This window comes from Alexandromys fortis, unplaced genomic scaffold, assembly GCF_014885135.2.
Source record: "Alexandromys fortis isolate MF-2015 unplaced genomic scaffold, M_Fortis_MF-2015_v1.1 scaffold_134, whole genome shotgun sequence".
Classification (NCBI taxonomy): domain Eukaryota; kingdom Metazoa; phylum Chordata; class Mammalia; order Rodentia; family Cricetidae; genus Alexandromys; species Alexandromys fortis.
In genome coordinates, this window is record NW_026068007.1 from 4,384,989 (window position 1) to 4,407,170 (window position 22,182).

Genomic DNA, 22,182 nt, shown 5'->3' on the forward strand with positions numbered 1-22,182 from the left:
ATACACACACATATATATATTCTGGAATAGTCATCCCCAAACCTTTTAAGTGTCTTATTAAACTTCTGAAGTTCACTCATAAATAATATACGGGTTCTGAGATGTTGTGCGCAAGAGGGACTGTCAGACGGTCCAGTGAGTGAAAGTGCTTGTCAATCCCAGGAACCCGCATGCTGCAGAGAGAACCAGCGCCCTGCAAGCTGTCCTCTAAGCTTCACACATACCTGTACGAGTGCAGGCACACATACCGCATGTACACACATGAACACACAGAGCATCATACACCAAACACACTGAAAATTCCAGAAGATTGTATCTGTGCACAAAATCCTCTCCTAGAAAAGTCGGGCACTGTCCTTGACAAGGTCAAAGAGGAAAAGGCAGACGGTCAACACACAAACCCACTAGCTCACCGTCTATGCTCTGAGAATATTCTCTACACTCTAATCTGTGAGGTCAAATTGTCCTAAATAGAGAGCCCGTGTTTGTTATCATATTTTTAGCAAAAACTTCAAGCACCAAAAATAAGATGGAAGAGCCTGTGAAACGTGTTACCGGGATGTGAAATCCCACAGACGCCATCCTTCCAGGAACAGCTGGGCTGTGGCTGGCTGGGGTGAGCTCAGTGGAAGGACTTTCTTCTCACCTCCCGTGGAGTAGATCCTGGGGAGCACGCTCACAGACACATTGTCTGAGCTTCTCTGGCCCACCGTGTCAGTCACAGTCAGCTGGAAGATGTATGCGCCTTCCTTCAGGTGGGACAGCTCCAGCATTCCTGGCTGAGGCACCTGTCATACAGACATGTGTGGGGAAGAGCTGAGCACGGGGCCCAGGAGCACACAGGAACATGTACCCTGTCCCCTCACTCCCCACCCCCATGTCCCACAACAAACCATCAGCTCCTCCTTCTCCCTAGAATTGATATGTAAGCCGGGTGATGGTGGAGCACTTGGGAGGCAGAGGCTGGCGGATGTCTGAGTTTGAGGCCAGCCTGCTCTACAGAGGGAGTTCCAGGACAGCTAGGATTGCTATAAAGAGAAACCCTGTCTCAAAATAACAAGGGCAGGGAGAAATAATATACAAATAACCTGAAACAGAAATAATAATAATAAATGATAGATGGCACTCAAAGTTAGAAATCACTTCTGAAACTGGGTGGTAGTGGCACACACCTTTAGTCCCAGCACTCGGGAGGCAGAGGCAGGTGAATCTCTTGAGCTTGAGGCCAGCCTGACAGTCTACAGAATGAGAACAACCAGAAACTACACAGAGAAACCCTGTCTGGAAAAAAAAAAAAAGAAAGTACTTCTGATTGTACAAGTTAACTGTCAGGGCACACACTGGTATGAGCCAGTTCTACTTTATCTGAAGGTCAGAGAGTTTGAGTTTCATTTTGCTCTCTCAAAGTTGTTAACAACAGGTGTGGCTACAAACAAGCGATTCTGGCTTAGGGCGTGGCTACTTAGTATTTTGAGTGCTGAGGTAGATGCGCTCCACCTGGACCAAAGGTCGGGAAATTCAAGTCTATTCCTTGTGTCACGCTAATAAGGTCTGTTGATTCCACCTCCCTTTTTGGAGTGAAGTATGTACATGTGTAGAAGAATAAGCAAGGAGAATTCAGTACTCACTGAGTGTCCCTCCCGATGCTGTTCTGTGTTTCTCTGTCTCTTATTTCTCTTCTATCTCTGTTCCTTTTGCTTAATAATTCTAATCCTCACACTCCTACCCTGGAACACACGAGTTTTGTCGAAGCTGGTTTTCAACACTTAATCAAAACAATGAGATGTAAGGAAGACAAACAGGAAGGAGGTCTTGCACAGGTTTAGTCAGTCACTTACACAAACACGGGAAGGGGATGCCATGGTGGCAGGCATGTGGAAAGATGAAGCAGGACACTTTGCTAACAGAAGACTCAGCAAAAACCTATCATATGGCATAACTGCAGTGTTCATGCAATTAGCTTCATTAATAGGAGTGGAGACTAATGTTCAGATCACAAGAGGGAGCAGAGGGTCAGAAGGAACCACAGGATGTAGGAGGAATTCTGTTAGGGATTGTGGATTTTATGAAGAATACACATCTAAGAAAATCCAGGGGCTGGAGAGACGGCTCTGTGGTTAAAAGCACTGATTGTTCTTCCAGAGGACCCAGGTTCAATTCCCAGCACCCACATGGCAGCTCACAACTGTCTGTACCTCCTTGATGTGGGAGTCTCCTTTGTGTGTTGCTTGTATTGGTTAATGAATAAAGAAACTGCCTTGGCCTGATAGGGCAAAACTTAGTAGGCAAAGAAGACAGAACTGAATTCTGGGAGGAAGAAAGCAGAGGAGGACACGCCATGGATCCTCTGCTGGAGATAGATGTGCTGAATTTTACCCGGTAAGCCACAGTCATGTGGCGATACACAGATTAATAAAAATGGGTTAAATTAAGATGTAAGAATTAGCCAATAAGAAACTAGAGCTAATGGGCCAAGCAGTTGTTTAATTAATATAATTTCTGTGTGGTTATTTCAGGGCTAAGCTATCCAGGCAGCTAAGACAAGCAAGCGGGCCCCCCTCCTACACCTCCTGTTTTAGGGGACCCAACATTCATGACAAAACACTAATGCACATTAAAAAAGAAGAAAGGGGCTGGAGAGATGGCTCAGTGGTTAAGAGCACTGACTGCTCTTCCAGAGGTCCTGAGTTCAATTCCCAGCAACCACATGGTGGCTCACAGCCATCTATAATGAGACCTGGTGCCCCCTTCTGGCTTGTGGGCACACACGGAAGGAATGCTGTACACATAATAAATAAATAAATATTAAAAAAAATAAAAAAGAAGAAAGAAAAGAGAAGAAAATCCAGATCAGGCTAGAAGGTAGATGGTCTGAAATCAGTACAAGAGCTTTTATACAGAATAAAAGGATGCTGTTATGGTTTAAGTAAAATGGCACTGTTCTCTGAGTGGCCCACAGGCCATGAGGGACAGTGGATCCCAGGTAGGGAGGCACATGGTAAGTGAGGGACCTCAGTGGGGCAGTCAGTCCCAGGAGGAGCCATAGTTGCAGTGGGTGAGAGCCAGATGGATAGATACGCCATGCAGAGTGAGTGGGTATTTATTTAGTGGGTTATGGAGGGGAAAAGGAAAGAGGGGAAGGGGAGAAGGGAGAAGAGCAGAGAGGCAGAGAGAAAGAGAGAGAGAATGGGGGGGAGAGAGGAGCCATGGCTATCTCTTTGGGAGAGAGACGGAAAGGAAGGGACTGCAGGCAGGAAGGAAGATCTGCCTGTCTCAGCGAAGGGGGGAGTGGGAGTGGGCGGAGTTTGTCTCTTAAAGGGACAGGATAGACCATTACAGATACAATCAGCATTTTCCAAAGGGAGGATCTAGTGCCAGTTCATAGAGTGAGGTGCAGATTGTTTGAGTCCATTGACAATACACTAGGCCACTGTTCTCAACCTGTGGGTCGATGCCCCTTTGGGTATTAGATATCCTGTATATCACTCATTTGCCTTATGATCCATAACAATAGCCAAATTACAGGTATGAGTAGCAAGAAAATAATTTTATGGTTGGGGGTCATCATAACATGAGGAACTAAGCCAGACAGTGATGCTGAATACCTTTAATTCCAGCACTTAGAATGCAGAGGCAGGCAGATCTCTGTGAGTCAGCCTGGTCTACAGAGCGAGTTCCAGGACAGCCAGGACTACACAAAGAAACTGTCTCAAAAATCCAAAAAGAAGGAGGAGGAGGAAAATTCTTTACATGATAATAATTCTATTATTAACTCCCCTTTAATATTAATTTCTTTCATACTTCCTAGCCAAATTTTTAACTGAGGGTAGCCAGGAACTCATGATGTAGTCTAGACTGGCCTTGAACTTATGATTCCCCCTGCCTCAACCCGCTCAGTACTGGGATTACAGGCATGTGCCATCACACTTGGATAATAACCAAATCATATATTAAGAAAGAAAACCTTTTAAAAAGTAATCAGAATTACTGAAACACAATATAAGTGTTTGAGCTGAAGGAGCAGGACCCTGGCAGGCTTCAAAGAAAATGTCAAGACTGTTTATTAAGCACAAAGGGGAATTTACAGACTAAACAATTTCTAGGATAATTGATTATATAATTTCTCCATCTTATGCATGCTCTGCTTGCTTACAGGCACTCAGGGACTATGAAGGATTTTACAAAAATCCACTTCACAGAAACACCAGTTTTTGTTAGCAAGAATGAATCACCGGGGCGGGCGGTGGTGGTGCATGCCTTTAATCCCAGCACTCAGAAGGAAGAGGTGGCAGGCAGCTCTCTTTGAGCTCAAGGCCAGTCTGGTCTTCAGAGTAAGTTCCAGGACAGCCAGAGCTGCTACAATGAAGAAGGACGCTTAAAAGAAATCCCACACTAGCTCAGAATTGAGACTAATAGAGGGTTATTTATTTAGGGGTAGACTCACAAGTCACAATCCTCTTCTGGAACGGAGAACAGCAACCGAATCCCACCACTGGGAAAGAGGTCCAATGCGTGCTTTATATCAGCATAAATAGTATAAGAGGCCACACCCAAGTGGACAGTAACTTAAAGGCTACTGGCAGTAGGAATTCCTATAGTACTACACAGAAAAAAAAAAACCCTGTTTGGAAAAACAACAACAACAAAATGACATGATTCACCTTCATGTCCACTGATGGGTCACCCTGCTTCAACGTCCACTCATAATGGACGATGGCGTGGTCATCTGTGCTTTCTCGGCCATCCAGAATTACCTCGTCTGTGGGCAGATGCAAAACCACATCCTTCCCGGCCTTGCTCAGTGGAGGCTTGTCCTCACCTGTGGAAGAGAACAGGCCTCAGAGGCATGACTCCCTGATTCCCAGCCTACAGACAGCAGTTCTCCTGTTTGCAGAACAGATCGGTCCATCACAAAACCTCACACAGGATAAATATCATCTGAAATCTATCTTCCTGTTAACTTTCATTGTGTCCCCTCTAGACACCAAACAATAAAATCGATTCTGACATGGAATTTTAGCTATGATACACGTGGAAGAGGAAGTATGGAATGTCAGCTGTTCACAGTAAGTATAGAAGCTAATAACATGTCTTAAATTTTTTAATGATTTATTTTTATCCTATTGCATTGATGTTTTTCCCAAATGTGTGCCTGTGTGAGGGTGTCAGATTCCCTGGAACTGGAGTTACACAGTTGTGAGCTGTCATGTGGGTGCTGGGAATTGAACCCAGGTCCTCTGGATGATCAGCTAGTGCTCTCAACTGCTGAGCCATCTCTCTAGCTCCCAATGATATTTTTAAAAAAAACCTTCAAAAGTTTTACACGGAAGGGTCAGGAAAACACTGAAATATTTTCCTTGTCATGAAACAAATGAATCCTGCCTCCCCTGAAGGATGGTTATGATAGTCACTAACTGTTTAAGTGGGCAATAGCTGTGATTTCTGAGGCCAGTCCTCACATCCTAACTTGAACTCTGATGACCTCTGAGACAACAATTTTTCAATTTCTGTCCAGGCCAATTATACTGCAAAATGTATTTTGAAACAAACCAGAGCTTAGCTACACAGAAACAGTCCTGGAAGCCAACAAAGGACGACATTTACCCAGAGCAAAATAAATGTAATTTTGAATTTCCATTATGAAAACTGTAACGGAAGCATTGATTTCTCCTGGAGACTAAACATAGTGGGTAAGGCAGGGGTGAAACAAGACTCAGACCGATTGAGACTGAGTGTTTCAAGGTGGGGTTCAATCTAGAGGATGATAATGTTAGCTGGCCTCATTCACAACACACCGCTGTGAGTGGAACCATCGGATCTGTGCCAAGCAAAGGGTACAGACTGGCTGAGAAATAAAGGAGTACAGAAGGAGTTGCTGAAGTGAGGCCCGAGTGTGTGTGTGTGTGTGGGGGAGGTAAATACGTGAAAGGAAGAAAGCTACGTGCGTTTTGTTTGTTTTTCTTTCCCAGGCTGGAGAAGCAATCATTTATTATTTTTTTTTAATTGCATCGCTCCAGGAAAGAAAGAAAGAGAGAGAAAGCAAACATATCCACAATTACAGTACGATCCTCATCTTTAACATGTTTTTCCCATATGATACCGATGGTCACCTGCAATCGCATTTACATAATTAGAACTGCTGCCGTTTACTGGTGAGGTCTTTGTATCACGCAGCATGCTGAGTGCTCTACAGGTATCGCCTCACTTGGTACCCACTGTCAGTCTGGAGCAGGCCTGATGAGTGGCAGACAAGGGCTCAGAGAAGCTGAGGCAGGTGACTGACATCACATGCTGCGTCCACTACGCTTTTTCTTACCTTAATAGTTTATAGAGTTGAATCCATTGATATAATGCTCTATTCAACCCATTAGTATTTATTCAGATATCCCAGCAATGTCAATGAATTTATATAAACTCCACAACTTCCATTTTGACTCCTTTTGGGTTTCTGGGGATCAAACTCAGAGCCTGTGTAGGCTGTGCATGTGTCCTAAATCTATTTTTATCTCTTAACCCCTAAAATTGGACATTTATTTTTCGTCAACCTTATCACTAGGAAAATGCCACAATAAACATGTTTTTGCTCATACTGTTTCTCTAGCACGGATCATTCTCCTTAAAAAATAGTCTAGAACAGTTGTTCTCAACCTGTGGGTGGCAACTCGTTTGACAAACCTCTATCTCTAAAAATATTTACATTACGATTCATAACAGGAACAAAATTACAGTTTTGAAGTAGCAACAAAAATAATTTTATGGTTGGAGTCACCGCAACATAACGAACTGTATTAAAGGGTCACAGCATTAGGAAGGTTGAGAATCACTGTTCTAGAAGAATGGATATTTTAAATCTCAATACATTATTTCCTAATTGGTTTCCAAAAAAGCTGGTACCAACACACATTGTCAATGACCATGAGTTTCCCGCATGCGTGAAATATAATTTATATATATTATTTATTTTTTATTTTTTTACAATTTAGTAAGTGTAAATTGGTATTTACATTTGCCTCCTTCCCCAGTTTCAGTGGTACCAGCGATTGAACATAGGCACTCTAATACACTAAGTGCTCCGCCGCGAAGCTCTATGATGTGCCCAGTCTCTGACTGTATCTCACGTTGGACATTTCCCATGTTTACCGACTATATTTCCTCTCTAGGGAACTGTTTACTTGCACCCTTTGCTCATTTACTTTCCTCATACTCCCCCTCAGCTCTGTTAATATTTTAAGATCATACTTCCTAGACTCTTGTTTGTAATTCCTTATTTATTGACATGAAGTTTTTGTAAATTTGTACAATACCCATCTTTTCTTTATGATCTAAAGAAATTTTCTTAATTAATCTTCTTTCCAGATAGGCAATAGCAAATTTAGCTTTCAGTTTTCCTATGTATGGTGTAGACTGTGGCTTAATTTTATACTACAAATGTATATAGGACCAGTACCTTATATATACATATGAGGACACTTGCTGTCAAGTGTGATGACTTGAATTCAACCTCCAAGACCCACACAGTGTAAGGAGAGAACCAACTTCCTGCAGATTTGTCTCTGTCTTTCACACATATGCTATGGCAGGCATGACCATAAACACACCAAGTAAAAAAATGATGAAACATAAATATACATCTGGGATTTGTGTGTGGTCACAGTGGTAAGTCTCAATGCCATTTCCCCAACATTGCCAACAAGTAATCTTATTATTTATGAATTATAATTCTCCAATACTGTCAACAAATAATCTTTGTAATATTTATGAATTTTAAGTGATTACTCCTAATGCAAAAGAGAGAAAGAGAGAAAGAGAAAATGTGAGGGAGAGCCTTCGAGATGACTCACCGCCTGCGGAGGGATCAGCCCCTGAGCAGAAAGGTCAGTGCTTGCCTTGTGCTTGGAGACAGGCAGCAAGCGAGGCCTGCTTGGGGCACGGCAGAATTCCACCTTAGGGCTTTGGTTTCTCTAGAATGGAAAGGGTTGCTTTCCAAGCTCTACCCAGAGATACTGGGTTTCAGGCTAGACCGTCCAAAACATCACAAAGGTTCTGGTCCCTGAATGCTGGGAGATTGTATTCTCAGCTTATTCAAGATCTTAAAGACTTCAGCCTCCACCCCACAGCCCTCTTTTCTCAATGTCTTCCCAGTCACACCAGCCAGCCAAGTCTGTACACCACAGACACCAGTACCACCTCAATAACTCACAAGAAGCATCCACACTTGGTTGTTATGATGATCTAAGCTAAAACACAAGCAGGGCACAAAGCAAGATTATCTTGGGATGGGAGAAGCCTGGACTCAAATCCTAGGACTCAGGACTTCAAGCACTCGTCTTTCTCCAGAGGTTCTAGCAGGTAGGTTCTGTCTCATTAAGGTATAGCTCCCCATTCATTCCGATATTCTCCCACCATCCCTGACAGCTACTTCATTATCCCGGCTGTGGGTGACAGACCCTCAGGGGCTGTGAGAGAAAGCACCGAGCTACTCAGTCGCTCAGCAAACTTAGTGCTGAGAGGCCCTCAGGCGGTTGCTTTCAATACACCAGGATTTGACCTTTGAGCCGTTGTGAGGACAGAGTGAGTTCCTGTGTGTGTAAAGAGCTCAAAATAGCTTTTGACATCAAACTCATAGAGCGTGACCAATATATACTGGCTGATATATAGCTGATGGCAATGCTACAAATCTATTCTATCCTATGCCATCCAGCCCTCCCCCCAGTGTCTTCTTGAGCCTTTAAGGCTCCCCCAAATGGACCAGCCACAACTCTACAAGGAGCTTTGCTAAATCACTTTGACTCTCTAACCTCTGCTCCGCGTGCTCACAAGAGTCACAAGAAAGGGGGCAAGAAACAATAATAACCCGGGAAGGAAAACTGAAATAGTTTTAGAAACACAAAGAACTCAAAAGGATTCTGTGAAATTCACTCCGTCCTCCACGCAGAGCCCACAAATGCAGCCTGTAAGCTTAGGTGTCACCTTCAGCATCCCCATATTCCTGAAGACTTGAAGAAGTCTGGGCTTGTCAGTGCCCAGAGAGGAGGCCATGCCTCTAGAGAACGGAAGGACAAGCGGGGGTGGGGGATGGGAGGTCGGGGGGGGGTGATGACGACGACAACAACAATACACAGACGGCTGCTTCTGGCCTTTCTGATGACTTTTCTTTGCCCAGTTTAAGGAAAGCTCCTTTGTGGCAATGCCAATGTATTCCAGATGAGCTCAAAGAACCTGGGAAGGGATTTTGTTTCTCTGCTACTTTTTCCCCTTCTTTGTCTTGGCTCCCCTGGAGCAGCTGCATTTAAAACCACAGAATCGACAAGCTGTTGAGGTCTTTTAAAGAGACACACTTTACCCAGTATCCACTGTATACCCAGTGCTGGCCCCAGTAGGCCCCAGTACAGAGTTCCAAAACCCCTCAACACACAGCCGGCTCTGCTTAAACTCAGGTCAAAAACAAAAAGGTCACGGAAGAGAACATTTGTTGGGGAGGGGTGGGAGAGAAGAGTGGAGGCAGAGTGACAAGTTTTCCTTCATATTTTTGTCTGAAGGAAGTACGTACAGGCAGAGAGCCAATCCAGGAAGCAGGGGGAAGGTGCTAGGGACAATTTTGCATCTATATAATCAAATCCTGTCCTTGCTATTTCTTGCAAAAAAAAAGTTTTATAAAACCTATAAGATGAAATAAAACTAAAATAATCCTTATTGGGGAAAGGAAGCTCTGGATATCTTAAATAGAATTTCCGCCAGACCTCTCAGATGAGCCCTCGACCCTCCTCTTCAGGTTCCCTGAGGCAGCCCACCACACCTGCTTCTGCCCATCTTCTGGACTTTCTCAGCCCCCATCCCTAAGTCTGAGAAATATAGGCCACTTTTTCAGTTATCCGCAGCTACAATCCTCTGGAAGCAGAAGATTTTGCATGCTTGGTATGCGATGCCAGGACGGCGAGACACTCGCGGCACTTACCCGGCCCGGGCGAGACCCCGGCGGTGTCCCCGGCGCGGCTGAGAGTGTAAGTACGGTATCCCCGGAGCGGCGCGAACTTGCAAACGTTGCGGCCCCGCGCCGTGCAGTTGAACAGGTAGCAGCGGGGTGCGGGCATAGGCGCGGGTGAGCTGGGCCCCCGGGGCAGCTGCACCACCGCCACGGTGCAGCGAGGCTCGGAACAGCAGGCCGCCACGCACTGCCGCCAGCCCCGCACGGTCCCCGGTGCGCGCAGGAAGCTGGCTCCGGCCGCGATGGAGTCCTGGGTGCGGATGATGGTATCGGGTACCGCCCGGTAGACCGCCGTACCACCCGCGCCCGGGCAGTCCTCCCTCGGGCCGGCGAGCAGCTCCGGTTCTAGCTCCTCGCGCGGCCGTGCCAGCTGCAGCTGCCGGCGAAAGTCTTGCAGCAGCCGATCGACTCCCGACGGAGGAGCGGCGGGTTCCCCGGACCGGCCGCTCGGCAGCCAGAGGCAGAGCAGCAGCAGCCCGCGCAGAGCGTGGTGCCGGGAGCCCGGGCCCGGTCCTCCCCGGGCGGCCATGGCACGAGCGCGGCCTCAGAGCACGGCAGCCCCGTGGCCTGGATCCTGCACGGAGGCGGCAGGCGTGCCGGCTTCGAGAGGCATCGCGCGCCGAGCCGGGCGGGGTCGGGCACGGCCCTGGCCCTTCTACCAGGCTGCCGCCTTCAGCTTGGCTCCGGCCGCAGAAGCTCACCGGGGCAACCGGCGGTCGCTGAGTGGATCAGCACCGGCGTGCGGACAGCGGCTGCGGCGGGGCGGAGCTTGGCGTGCAGGGGCGGTTCCCGGGGCGGGACTTCCGCGGGCCGGCAGGTCCCCTGGCGTGCGGAGGAGGAGACTCTCCCTGGACTGCCTGGCTGCTCCGCGGAGTGAGCTCACTTTCTAATTTGCCTTTCAGTTTCCTTTAGAGAGTCTAAACATCAGAAACTTAGCAACGGAAAGCTGACCGTGTAAGTGAGGGGACGAAGGTCAGGGGGTAGGAAAAAGATTCCCTTTTCTGTAAGGGGAAGGGCTAAGCAGATTGAGGCCTGCACATCAGTTTGCTGATGTTGGAATGGATGGCACCTGACTTTTAGTCTGGGTGGCTAGAACACAATACTGTTCAGTGTGTAGCTTATAGATGCTGTGACGTCTAAGATCAAGGTACCATCGTATCCGTTTCTAAAATCATAGATGGTCCTCACTGGGTGGAAGGTGCCTCCTAGAGTTTCCTAAGCCCACTCAGAAGACCCCACCCATCTTTAATAGTAGAGTGCCCGTGTATATATACAAGATCCCGAATTAAATCCCTAGCAACACACACACACACACCGCTCCATCCCCATATACTATCAAACTGAGGATTAGGTTTCAACATACGAATTTTAGTCTGTACTTTATGTAGTGACCCATGTTCATACTTCACAGACATTAAGTCAGTGCCCATGCAGTGCTTAGAAGGGCACCTGCCACATGTAGAAGCTGCCCAAAATTATTATTAACTTTGGGCTCATCTTTTTGTGTGTTTTTAAACACTTTTATTTATTCTTTGAGAATTACATACAATTTATTTTTATCATATTCTGTTATCCCCCAACTCCACCCAGATCCTACCCACCCAGCTTCTTGTTTCTCTCTTAAAAAATAAAACAACAAAAACAAATAAACAAAACCCAGAAACAGGCACTCTGTTTTATGTTGGTTAGGTACTCCCCGGCCAGCTCTGCAGTGTGGTTGATATATATATCCAGCGTCACCACATTGGGAAAAACTGGGTTCTTGACTGTGTTTTTAACCTCTCTATTTTGTGGCTGGAGAGATGGCTCCGCAGTTAAAGGAATATTATTTTTGCCGAGGACCTAAGTTGAATTCCCAGCATCCGTGTTGGTTGGCTCACAGTGGCTTATTGGTCCCTGGGTGCATATTCTGTGTCAGAGTGAGACAAACACAGGACCATCAAGGTTGTAACCATGTTGGCAGGTGAAAAATATATTTTAAGGAGAGATACTTGTGTTATCAGGACTGAAGCAATGGGCCCTAAGGGACTGGATTTTACCAGCAACCTTGTTGCGGTGCGTGTTCAGTTCACAAGGGTCCATGAAGAAACAGGGTCACTCTAGGATAATTTTTGGCCTTTGCGGGCCCCAGGGGAATTTGCCTCTCGAGAACTGACCAACTATAGCTTTGCAAAAGGCTTTTTTTATTGTTATACAATTTACACCTTAGCAAGTCAATTTTCCCATACCCAAACCTCTTATCTGAAGCTCCCCAAGCAGAAAATGCCAAAGCAATTCCCAGTCACAGGACCTCTGTTTTCTGAATCCTCCCACAACCAAGTTTTGCACAGGCTTCGAAACTTTTAGGAAGCACTCAGATAAGATTTACATACTTCAAACAGAAGGCAGAGGACACAAAAAAACAGATCAAAGCCAGGTGCTAACACCCCTGAATCCAACCAGCTGCAAACCTCTGCTGGGACTCCAGCTACATCTCACGTTGGTTGAAAGGCAAGATGGCTAATAGGCAAGGTGGGTTTGGGTTAGGGTAGGCTAGGGGTGGGGTGGGTGTGGAACAAGGTAGGTATGAAGAAGGTGGATAAAGGACAAGGTGGGTGTCCTGGCTAGTTTTGTGTCAACTTGACATAAGCTAGAGGCATCTTAAAGGAGGGACCCTCAACTGAGAAAAGACCCAGCTGTAGGGCATTTTCTTAAAGATTAATTGGGAAGGGCCCAGCCCATTTTTGGTGGTGCCATCCCTGGGCTGGTGGTCCCAGGTTCTATAAGAAAGCAGTCCGATCAAGTAAAACATGGGAAATAAGACAGGAAGTAGTATCCTCTATGGTCACTGTATCAGCTCCTCTCTCCAGGTTCCCGCACTGTCTGAGTTCCTGTCCTGACTTCTTCAGTGATGGACAATGATGAGGAAGTTTAAATCAAATAAATCCTTTCTTCCCCAAGAAAATAATGACACAGCTCTTTTTTAGAATAAAAAGTGGGAGATTAGCACTACAGGTTGAAGGAATTGGGGTGACGGGTTCTCAAGACTACTTCCAGCTTATTTGTGGGTGTTGTTTTGGGAGGGGGAACCTGAGAAGGCTGGGTGCTAGCCACATCCTGGCATAGCTGGTCTCTTTGCTCCTGTCCGGTGTTTGTGGCATAGAAATGCCTGATGTCTCTTATACCTGTTTAAGGTATTGGCAGAATAAAGAACAAAGTTAAATTAAGCAAAAAGAAAACTTTAGGACCAGGGAATTGAGGGGATGTATCTGACCTGTTTAAGGTGGATCCTTTAATTTGGCTCCCTGGGTTTGTGGAAACAGAAGTTTTAGACACATACATTGTATAATGACTGTGACATATTGTTGCGGGAGGTCCTTCTGCTCCTCCAGCCAATAGCCGCTGAGATACCAGCCCATTGGGGCATGGTCTCTCTCTCTTTAAAAAAGCAGCTACTTCCCTTCTCGCTCTTCTTCGCTTCCTGCTCCGTTTCTGGCAACTAGACTCCTTCCTGATTGCGCAGAGGGCTGTTGTCTGGGATGGTTATCTGTAAGTTTTTTCCCCTTTAAATAAATATTACCCTATTAATCATAATTCCAAACTGGTGTGGCATTGTTTGCGACTTAAGCCTTCAACATATTTTTGTACAATGAAAAGTATTTTTAAGATTATGAAAAGCATTATGAGAGAGAAATTTGATCTGAAATTTCTTTGGTGAGGTTGTTTTTTTTTTTTAAAACTGACAACACCTCTCAGCTATCAAACTGTATCAGATTTTTGAGAAGGGTAAAATTTTACTTGAGTTACTGATTAAAAAATGACAGAAAGCCGGGCGGTGGTGGCGCATGCCTTTAATCCCAGCACTTGGGAGGCAGAGGCAGGCGGATCTCTGTGAGTTCGAGACCAGCTTGGTCTACAAGAGCTAGTTCCAGGACAGGCTCCAAAACCACAGAGAAACCCTGTCTCGAATAACCAAAAAAAAAAAAAAAAAAAGGTGAACTCTCCATACTTTAGGGTTCTTATGTTGTCACTGTGTGTATGTGTCATGTGTGTGTATGTGTGTGTGTGTGTGAGTGCTAGTGCACTTGTGCAAAGTGTCCTTGTGCAGTCAGAAGAAGTTTGTGAGTTCACTCTTCTTCCATCCCAGGTCTGGATGTGCAGAAGAAGCTTCTCTGACACAGTGGAGAGCAGTGCTGACCCAGACCTGCACCAGGAGGATGTGGACCCAACAGCACCAGCTCCCGGGACCTTCTGCCTTTCACTGCCAGATTGTCACTGCAGGGACAGCCAGCCTGTCGGACTGAGCAGCTTCCGGGTTCTCTGTCTCCATTGCTGGACCTAGTGCATGTCACAGAGACTAAACTATAATAATATTATAAAATATTAACTTTTCTGTTATGAAATATCCCTATCATATATAGTCATATAAAAGTATCAGATACATTCTTTGTTTTGTGCTAGAGAAGACTGCCTTGTATAAGTGTGGTTATAATAAATATCTATTACAAAATTGATATACTAAACAGAATTTAACTCCTAGACAAATACCTTAGGGAGGGTGGAGTCTTGCTAGTCTGTCTCAAACTGACTTAGATACTGGTAAGTTATTTGCACAGGAGAAATAACTTCACATTTTTCCACTAAGGAGATCTGGTTATCCTGTTTCCTATGCTAGGGATGTGTACATAACCATGCTCTTTCCTGATCTTTAGTTAAAGTAGTTCCATGTTAAGGGAAAATCCCACCAGGGAGCACCAAGAGTACAAGGGGATAAGAAAGAGCCCAAGTGACCACACAGAGTGAAGACCATGACATGCTGTGTCCACAGCATCCTGATTCATCTGGTGGAGGCTGATGGAAAGGGAGAATGGTGACACCAGATGAACTCTCATGACTTCTCTGGAGCATCTTCAACCTGCAGCAAGGAAACACATCTATTGAAGGGTCTGAGGAGACACCTGGGTCAGTTCTCCTGGGTGCCCTGTACCAGTCATCACCAGCCCACAGCCACCCTCACTGAGGGTCATTCAGTTCCCTCCTCCATCACCCCTGGGCTCTCCATCCTGGATCCCCTACTGTCTTCCTCCTTCTTTCCCATGTCCCAGAGCCCCAGACCCTGCTGCAGACCTGGAGATCAGAATGAAGTGTTGATGACTAGCTCTGCTTCCTCACTTAGGGGCTGATGGGAGGGGCTGGAGGAGCAGGGGGGGACCTCTATCCAGAAAGGCCCATGAGTCCTGGTTATCGAAGCTATGAGTGGGGTTCCAGACATCATTTCTCTTTCATTCTAAAACTCCCAATATCTAAGATTGGCATCACACCCGAGGGTGTGACTGTCCCTGCCCTACCTGTCCATCTGCACAGTCAGATGAGAGTAATGGACTCCAGGAGCATCTCAGTCCACCGGCCTCCAGTGGAGACAGGGTTCTGGAGGCTGCTGTTCCTTGATTTGTTTCTATTTCATGTGCATGAGTGTGTGTCTTCTTGTCTGTAAGTGCACTGTGTGAATGCCTGGTGTTTGTGGAGAAGGGGCTGGATCCCTTGGACCAGAAGCTGTTTGGTTGTGAGCTGCCATATGGGTTCTAGAAAGGGAACTCAGGTCTGAAGCAAGGGCAGTAAGTGGCCTTGCCACTTATTCATATTTTTATCTTTGTTGGGTGGAATCCTCTTGCCTCTATACATTAAGAGGAACTATATGTTCTTTTGTGTTCCTGTAAATGGGACCCACCTGATTATATGCCCTCCTCATTTCCAATTGGTCTGTGACATGATTCCTGTCCTGTCAAGGGTGAGGATGCACAAGCTATTGCTAGCAGGTGGCATGAACTCCAGATCTCCTGCCTCCTTTCTCAATAAGATGCTGCAGTTGAGGGACAAGAACAGGACTTCGGGAATTGCTTCCACACTCCTCATCCATCCGTCCCTTACTCTATTCCCATCGCTGCCCTCAGTACCTGCCATTGCCAAGGATCCTCGTGAGAGAAGAAGCAGGAGGGAGCAGGTGAGGAGAATCAGCAGGACAGAGATGTGAGGCTTGATGGTCATGGCCTTTGACGAACCTGAAGTGGAAACACAAGCTGAGTCTTTGACCGGACCTCAAATCTGAGAAAATCTCACCTTAGCTTCTGGGTCCTCAGGTCATGCAGCAACACACAAGAGTTCCACCCCTGTTGTTGCTCTGCAGCAACTGTTTAGGTGGGTCCCAAGGAGGAAGGGAGAGAGAGGGTGTTTTCCCTGATCTCAAGACTCAGGCCGCTATAGGGGAAGTAGGGTAATGATGGCAGGAGAGCAGGCATGAGGGTGACCTGTGAGGATGGTGGCAGGGAAGAAGAAAGATCAGGTGCGATGAAAGCAACAGTGAGTCTAGAATGAGGACAAGGCCAGGAAATAAAGGCGCTCGTATTGTAATAGTCAGTGAGTGTCAAAGTGAGAGAGCAATTAGTGAGACAGGAGAGGGTGGGAACCCAAGTGAATGACGGACAAAATGATCACTAACCCACGAACTCATGGTGATTAGATTATTACACACACCACACACACACACATACACAGACCACACACACCACACACATACACACACATACACACCACACAGCACACACACATACACACACATACACATACAGCACACACCACACACATATACACACACCACACACACATACACACAAACACATACACAAATATACACACACACATACACACACCCCTCATTTGCAGTGAGTTTCCTCCCCTTCTTCACAGTTACCTGTAGGCTTTTTTCCCCAGTGGGCCTTGAACTCCTGATACCAGGTCTTGCAGTGACTCTGGGAGGTCGTTTGTAAGAAGTTAGTTAATTCCATGTTTTCCTTGAGTTTCTCTAGCAACAGGATCGATAGAGGATCAAGAGTAGTCCGTGCTCCAGTGGTTGAGTTAAAATGCAACATTTTACGTTCATTGATGTCAATGTTCCAGGATGCAATGAATTGTCCATCTGCTTCATGCCAACAACATATCCTGGTCGTCATTAAGAGGTACTCTGTGCCCGTTGGGAAGAGATCAGCCTCTGGCCTTAATGAGTCCTGTCTACCTACCTTTCCTTCCCATCATCTGACCTTGCTCTACCCTTCACATTTTAGCCTTGCTACTGGGCCTCTTTGGTGGGAGGGACCACCAGTGTTTCTTTCTTTTTTTTTTCCCTCCACGAAAACAATGAATGCCCCTAACCTGTCTCAAATCCTGTCCTTTCCTTCATGGAGCCATCTAATAAGTTCTTTTATTTTGTTTGTAGCAGTGGGGATTGTATCTGGGGCCTCGTGCATGCTAGGTAAGCCCTCTATCACTGAGCTACATCCCCAACACGACCGGGCAATTTAAAACTCACCTTCCATTGTGTTCTCCTGCATCATGCGAATCACGAGCGCTTTGAACAGTTCACTTCCTTGATGCAGAGTATCAATCTGTGGTTGCCAGGTCTCTGTGGCTTTCAGTTTTCTCCCTAGAACACCCACGGCACGGCAGCTGTTACTATCACAGGAAACAAAAGTCTCTTTGTTTGCTTGGCCTTTAACTTCTTGCCTCAATGGTCCAGGCCCTGTCTGGCCATCAGTGAAGGTGTAGCAAAGAGACACAACTTCTGTGAAGGAAACACGCAGTGAGGTTAGGGATGCAGAACACCGACTCAGAGACAGTCCTCATAGACAGTTTTTGGAACAAGAAAGTCCTTCTGGAACAATGTCTAAAAAAAAGAAAGAAAGAAAGAGAGGAAAAGGGAAAGAAAGAAAGGAAGGAAGGAAGGAAGGAAGGTGATGTGGAAGTGTCATATATCAATCTGTTGATTTCATTGGTTAAGCAATAAAGAAACTCCTCGGCCCTGATAGGTTAAAACAGAGGTGGGAGGAGTAAACAGAATAGGATGCTGGGAGGAAGAGGAAGTGAGCTCAGACTCGACAGCTCTGCTCTCTGGAGCAGAGGCCCCGCTTTGCTCTCCTGGGCATATGCGATGAAGCTCTGACCCAGGATGGATGTAGGCTAGAATCTTCCCGGTAAGAGCACCTTGGGGTGCTTACACACATTATTAGAAATGGGCTAGTCCAGGTGTGAGAGTTAGCCGAAAAGAGGCTAGATAGAAATGGGCCAAGCAGTGTTTAAATGAATAGTTTGTATGTTGTTATTTCGGGCATAAGCTAGCAGGCGGCCGGGTGCTGGGGACGCAGCCCTGCCACTCCTATTTCAACACAGCAGGAAGCAGTTTGGAGAGAAATAACTGCGCCCATATTCCCAAAAATTGTTTCTTGGAACTTGAAAGCAACTAGAGACAGGACTGGACCTGTCCTAGGGCTCTATGACCCAGGACAATCTGTCAATCCAAGGCATCAATTCTAGGAAATGGCCCTGGGTGGAGTCCATGGCAGTGTCTAACTGGAGAATCGCTTCGCTTGTGCAGAAGCCAGCCTGACCCACCTGCAGTAGGGAAAATACACTCTAATTCACTGTGGCTCCTGGCATGGTCCTGGGCCCTGGGAGAGAGCAGCCTGTAGTCCTGGGCTATCAGAAGGCCCATCAGGTCTCAGGCAGACGTCATGAGGTGAGCTCTTTCCCTCTAGGTTATTAGGTGCACAGGTCACACTCAGACAAGGTGTCCAGCAGTGAGACATCGCTGCAGGGACAGAACAAGACCCTTGTGTGTTCACAGCTGCCTGGCAGGGAGGGACAAGGACTCTTCTCTGACAGAACCTCTCCTGTTCCCAGATGGTTGTGGAGATCTTATCTAGATAAAGAAACTGAGGTTATATCTCAAGTCAGCTGCCACCTCTCCCTCAGCAAACACCTCAGGCTTCAAGGAGTGTCCTCATGATGGTAGAATGTAAGGACTCCATTGGGCAGCAATGGACTGAACAGCATTTCCTAAAGCCAGGACCTCTTTGTGTCATTGCTAGCTGACCCAGATGTCACAGGCAGCATAGAACCCAGTGCTGACTGGGAACCATGCAGCTTTGGCAGTACATCTGAAGACACTCTGGGTAGATGGGCACTGATACTGGTTTTTGGGATTTCCCTAATCTGGGGTCAGAAGAATGGACAGAGGACAAGTCTGATTTCTCATTTATCAACTTGTTACCTTCTGTCTACACTGAATGTAGACCTGAGTGTTTGATGCAGGTTAGATACAGTGAGACATGCCAGGTTGAAGATATTTAGTGCCTTCTATTTACAGAAAAAAAACAAACCCTCTCCTCCTAAATGAACACCAGTATCTGATGACATCGCCCAGGAGGTAGACTATATGGGCCTAGGAGGGCAGGAGATTTCATACTCTCCACCCAGTAACATTGTCAGACCCTAATGGACAAGGCATGTTAGCCCAGGCTTAGCTGAGATGTCTTCAGGCGTGAGCACAGACTGCCACCCAGTGGAAGAAGGCTTAAATGCACTGTATGGATTTGAAGTGTGGTCTGGTTAGAAGCACTGGGAATGGAGGTGAGCAAGAATGATAGATGATGATACACATAGGAGTTGAATCTGAGCTTGGTGTGACAAATCTGTGATTCAGGAGCTTGGAAGGCTGCGTAATGTGGGATTCACCTCTGTATGGAATACCATCGATTAACAAATGACTGCTGTGAGCCTATAACAGAACAGGGCAGAAAGAGCTAGGCAGGGAAAACTAAAGTGAATGCTGGAAGAAAGAAGGGAAGAGTTAGGGAGAAGCTATGTAATCCCGCCAGAGACAGATGCCAGAATTTTAGTCAGTAAGCCATAGCCATGTAGCAATACACAGATTAATAAAAATGGGTTAAATTAATGTGTAAGAGTTAGCCAATAAGAAGCTAGCACTAATAAATCAAGCAATGATTTAATTAATACAATTTTTGTGTTGTTATTTCGGTTCTGGGAGGCTGGGACAAATAAGTGACCTCCTTCAACAATACACACAGAGAGAGAGAGAGAGAGAGAGAGAGAGAGAGAGAGAGAGAGAGAGAGAGAGAGAAAGAAAAAAAGAGAGAAAGAGAGGAGGGATTATTGCATGGTATAGGAGGATATTCTGTATATGTGTTACTTTCTTTGGTTAATAAAGAAACTGCCTTGGCCTTTTGACAGGACAGCAGCTTAGATAGGCGGAGTAGACCGAGCAGAATGCTGGGATGAAGAAAGCAGAGTCAGGCAGACGCCATGGCTCTTCTCTCATCCCAGTAAGCCACAGTCACGTGGTGATATACAGTTTATTAGAAATGGGTTGAATCATTATGTCAGAGCTAGCCAATAAGAAGCTAGAACTGATGGGCCAGGCAGTGTTTAAATGAATACAGTTTCCGTGTAATTATTTCCGGTAAAGCTATCTGGGAGCCAGGCAGTGGGAACTCAGCCTGCTGCTCCTATTACAACAATTGCAGATTCTACAGTGTGTGTTATGGTGTGAAATCCCACCTTAAAACAACATGAGAAAGAAAGAAGGTAAAGAAAAAAGAAAGAAAATAACTACCAACGAGTGTGGTTGTAGCTGTCTTGTCCAAGGCTGCAACTATCGTGATCTTTTGATTTAAAAAATGGGGGGGTGGTGAGAAGGTGTGAAAGAAAGAACAAAGAGGTTCCCGAATGGTGGGGGGCTTGTGAGGAACCCCGGGAAGCGGGAAGGCAGTCTTCAGAGCATAGACTGCCTTAGGTCCAGGGCAGCTGTCTGACACCGCCTCCTGGAGGGCTCCTCACTGGTGACTCCCTTAGCCCTCAGTGGACTCCAGTGGTGCTGAGGGCCTCACTAGCTGCTCCCCTTTGCTGCTGTGCCTTTCTCATTCACATAGCCCCTTCTGGCCCTGCCACAGTGACTTTCCCCTAACTTTGTCATTTCACCTGTGAGGATGTGGGAGGGACGCTGCAAGGACCAGGGAGCAGAGACTTAAATTCCTGTGGTAGTGAAGAGAAAGAAGCCCTGGAGCTTCCCCCGAGGAGACTTATCTTCCTGACTCTGTAGCCCAATGCTCACCTCCCTCACCCCTCCATTTATGTCTGGGTAACTCACCGGTGAGCAGCTTGGACCCCAGACAGCTCAGTACAACAAAAAGGCACAGAACCAGGGAAAGATTGCGTCTGGTGGCTGCAGCCTTTGCCATGTTTCCTTCCTGAGGCCCGGCACCCAACAGGTGTGACTGGAGCTGCGCTGCGGAGAGAATGGGGGAGTCCTCAGTATCGCCCTGAAGACACCTCCCCCCCCCCCCCCCCCCGCAAAGATTCGCAAAGTTCCGGGTGTCTGGATTATGAATTCAGGCCTCCCGGTCCTCCAGACACACGGAATTCCCCTATTTTCCTAGATCTCTTTGGGGTCCCTCTAGGGCCTCTGCTCCTCCCTCCCTGAGCACTGCGATTTCATCACACTGTGCCAGGGAGCACTGTGGCTCTGGTCTCTGGAGGTTTCTGACTTGCCAGCTCATTGCCTTGCTCCTTTGAGGCATGGAGGGCACCGTTGTCCTGGGCTCCCACAGCCGGGGTGTCTTCATCTCACTCACCCTGGGACCCTAGGCAACAGAATCAGGAAAGGCAGAGACAGAATAAAATCTGTGACTTCATAAAGCAAGTGAGGGTTCAAGATTATAATGTGGAAATCCACAGAGACAGCTGATCTGGGCTACTAGGAGCTCAGGGACTCTGGACTGACAGCTGAGGAACCTGCATACGACTGAAGTAGGTCCTCTGAATGTGGGTGACAGTTGTGTGACTTGAACTGCTTGAGGGGCCAGTGGGACCATGACTTATCCCTTTGCATGAACCGGCTTTTTGGAGCCGATTCCCTATGCTGGGATACCTTGCTCTTCCTTGATGCAGCGGGCCTGGCCCTGCCTCGACTTGGTATACTAGACTTTGTTGACTCCCCAAGGAAGGCCTTACTCCTTCTAAGGAGTAGATGGGGGTGGGATGGGTGGAAGTTGAGGGGGGCAGAAGGGGAGGAAATGGAAACTGGGGTTGGTATGTAAAATAAAAAAAAAATCTTTTTTTTTTTTTTTTTTTAAAAGTCAGTGTCTTCAGCTGCTGTCTAGGCAGAAAGCCCGAATCAGCATAACATATACAGGACCCGCTCTTTACTCACCACGCACCACTCCCACTCTGCCTAGCCTATGAATCTCATTCCTTCTGGGCTCCTCCCCTTCAGATGCTGATCAATCAGGAGGAAGCTCAAAGTTCCAAGGCTCCCTATTCGTACCCCCACCTGGAGAAGGAGCTATCAGGTTCCCTAGGGCGCCCTTCTT

At 46.6% G+C, this 22,182-nt stretch overlaps 1 protein-coding gene across 2 annotated transcripts in view; it reads right to left on the reverse strand.

Annotated features, from left to right (window-relative positions):
- Lrp11 (LDL receptor related protein 11) overlaps nucleotides 1–10,666 on the reverse strand; it is a 24,281-nt gene extending 13,615 nt beyond the window's left edge. For both annotated transcript variants that reach the window (XM_050161624.1, XM_050161623.1), the window contains exons 1-3: nucleotides 9,956–10,666; nucleotides 4,662–4,819; nucleotides 647–788 (exon numbers count right to left, since the gene is read on the reverse strand). In XM_050161624.1, the coding sequence (XP_050017581.1) occupies nucleotides 647–788; nucleotides 4,662–4,819; nucleotides 9,956–10,514 (859 nt within the window). In that variant the 5' untranslated portion in view covers nucleotides 10,515–10,666. The remainder of the gene's footprint in view (nucleotides 1–646; nucleotides 789–4,661; nucleotides 4,820–9,955) is intronic.
- Nucleotides 10,667–22,182: the final 11,516 nt, after the last annotated feature.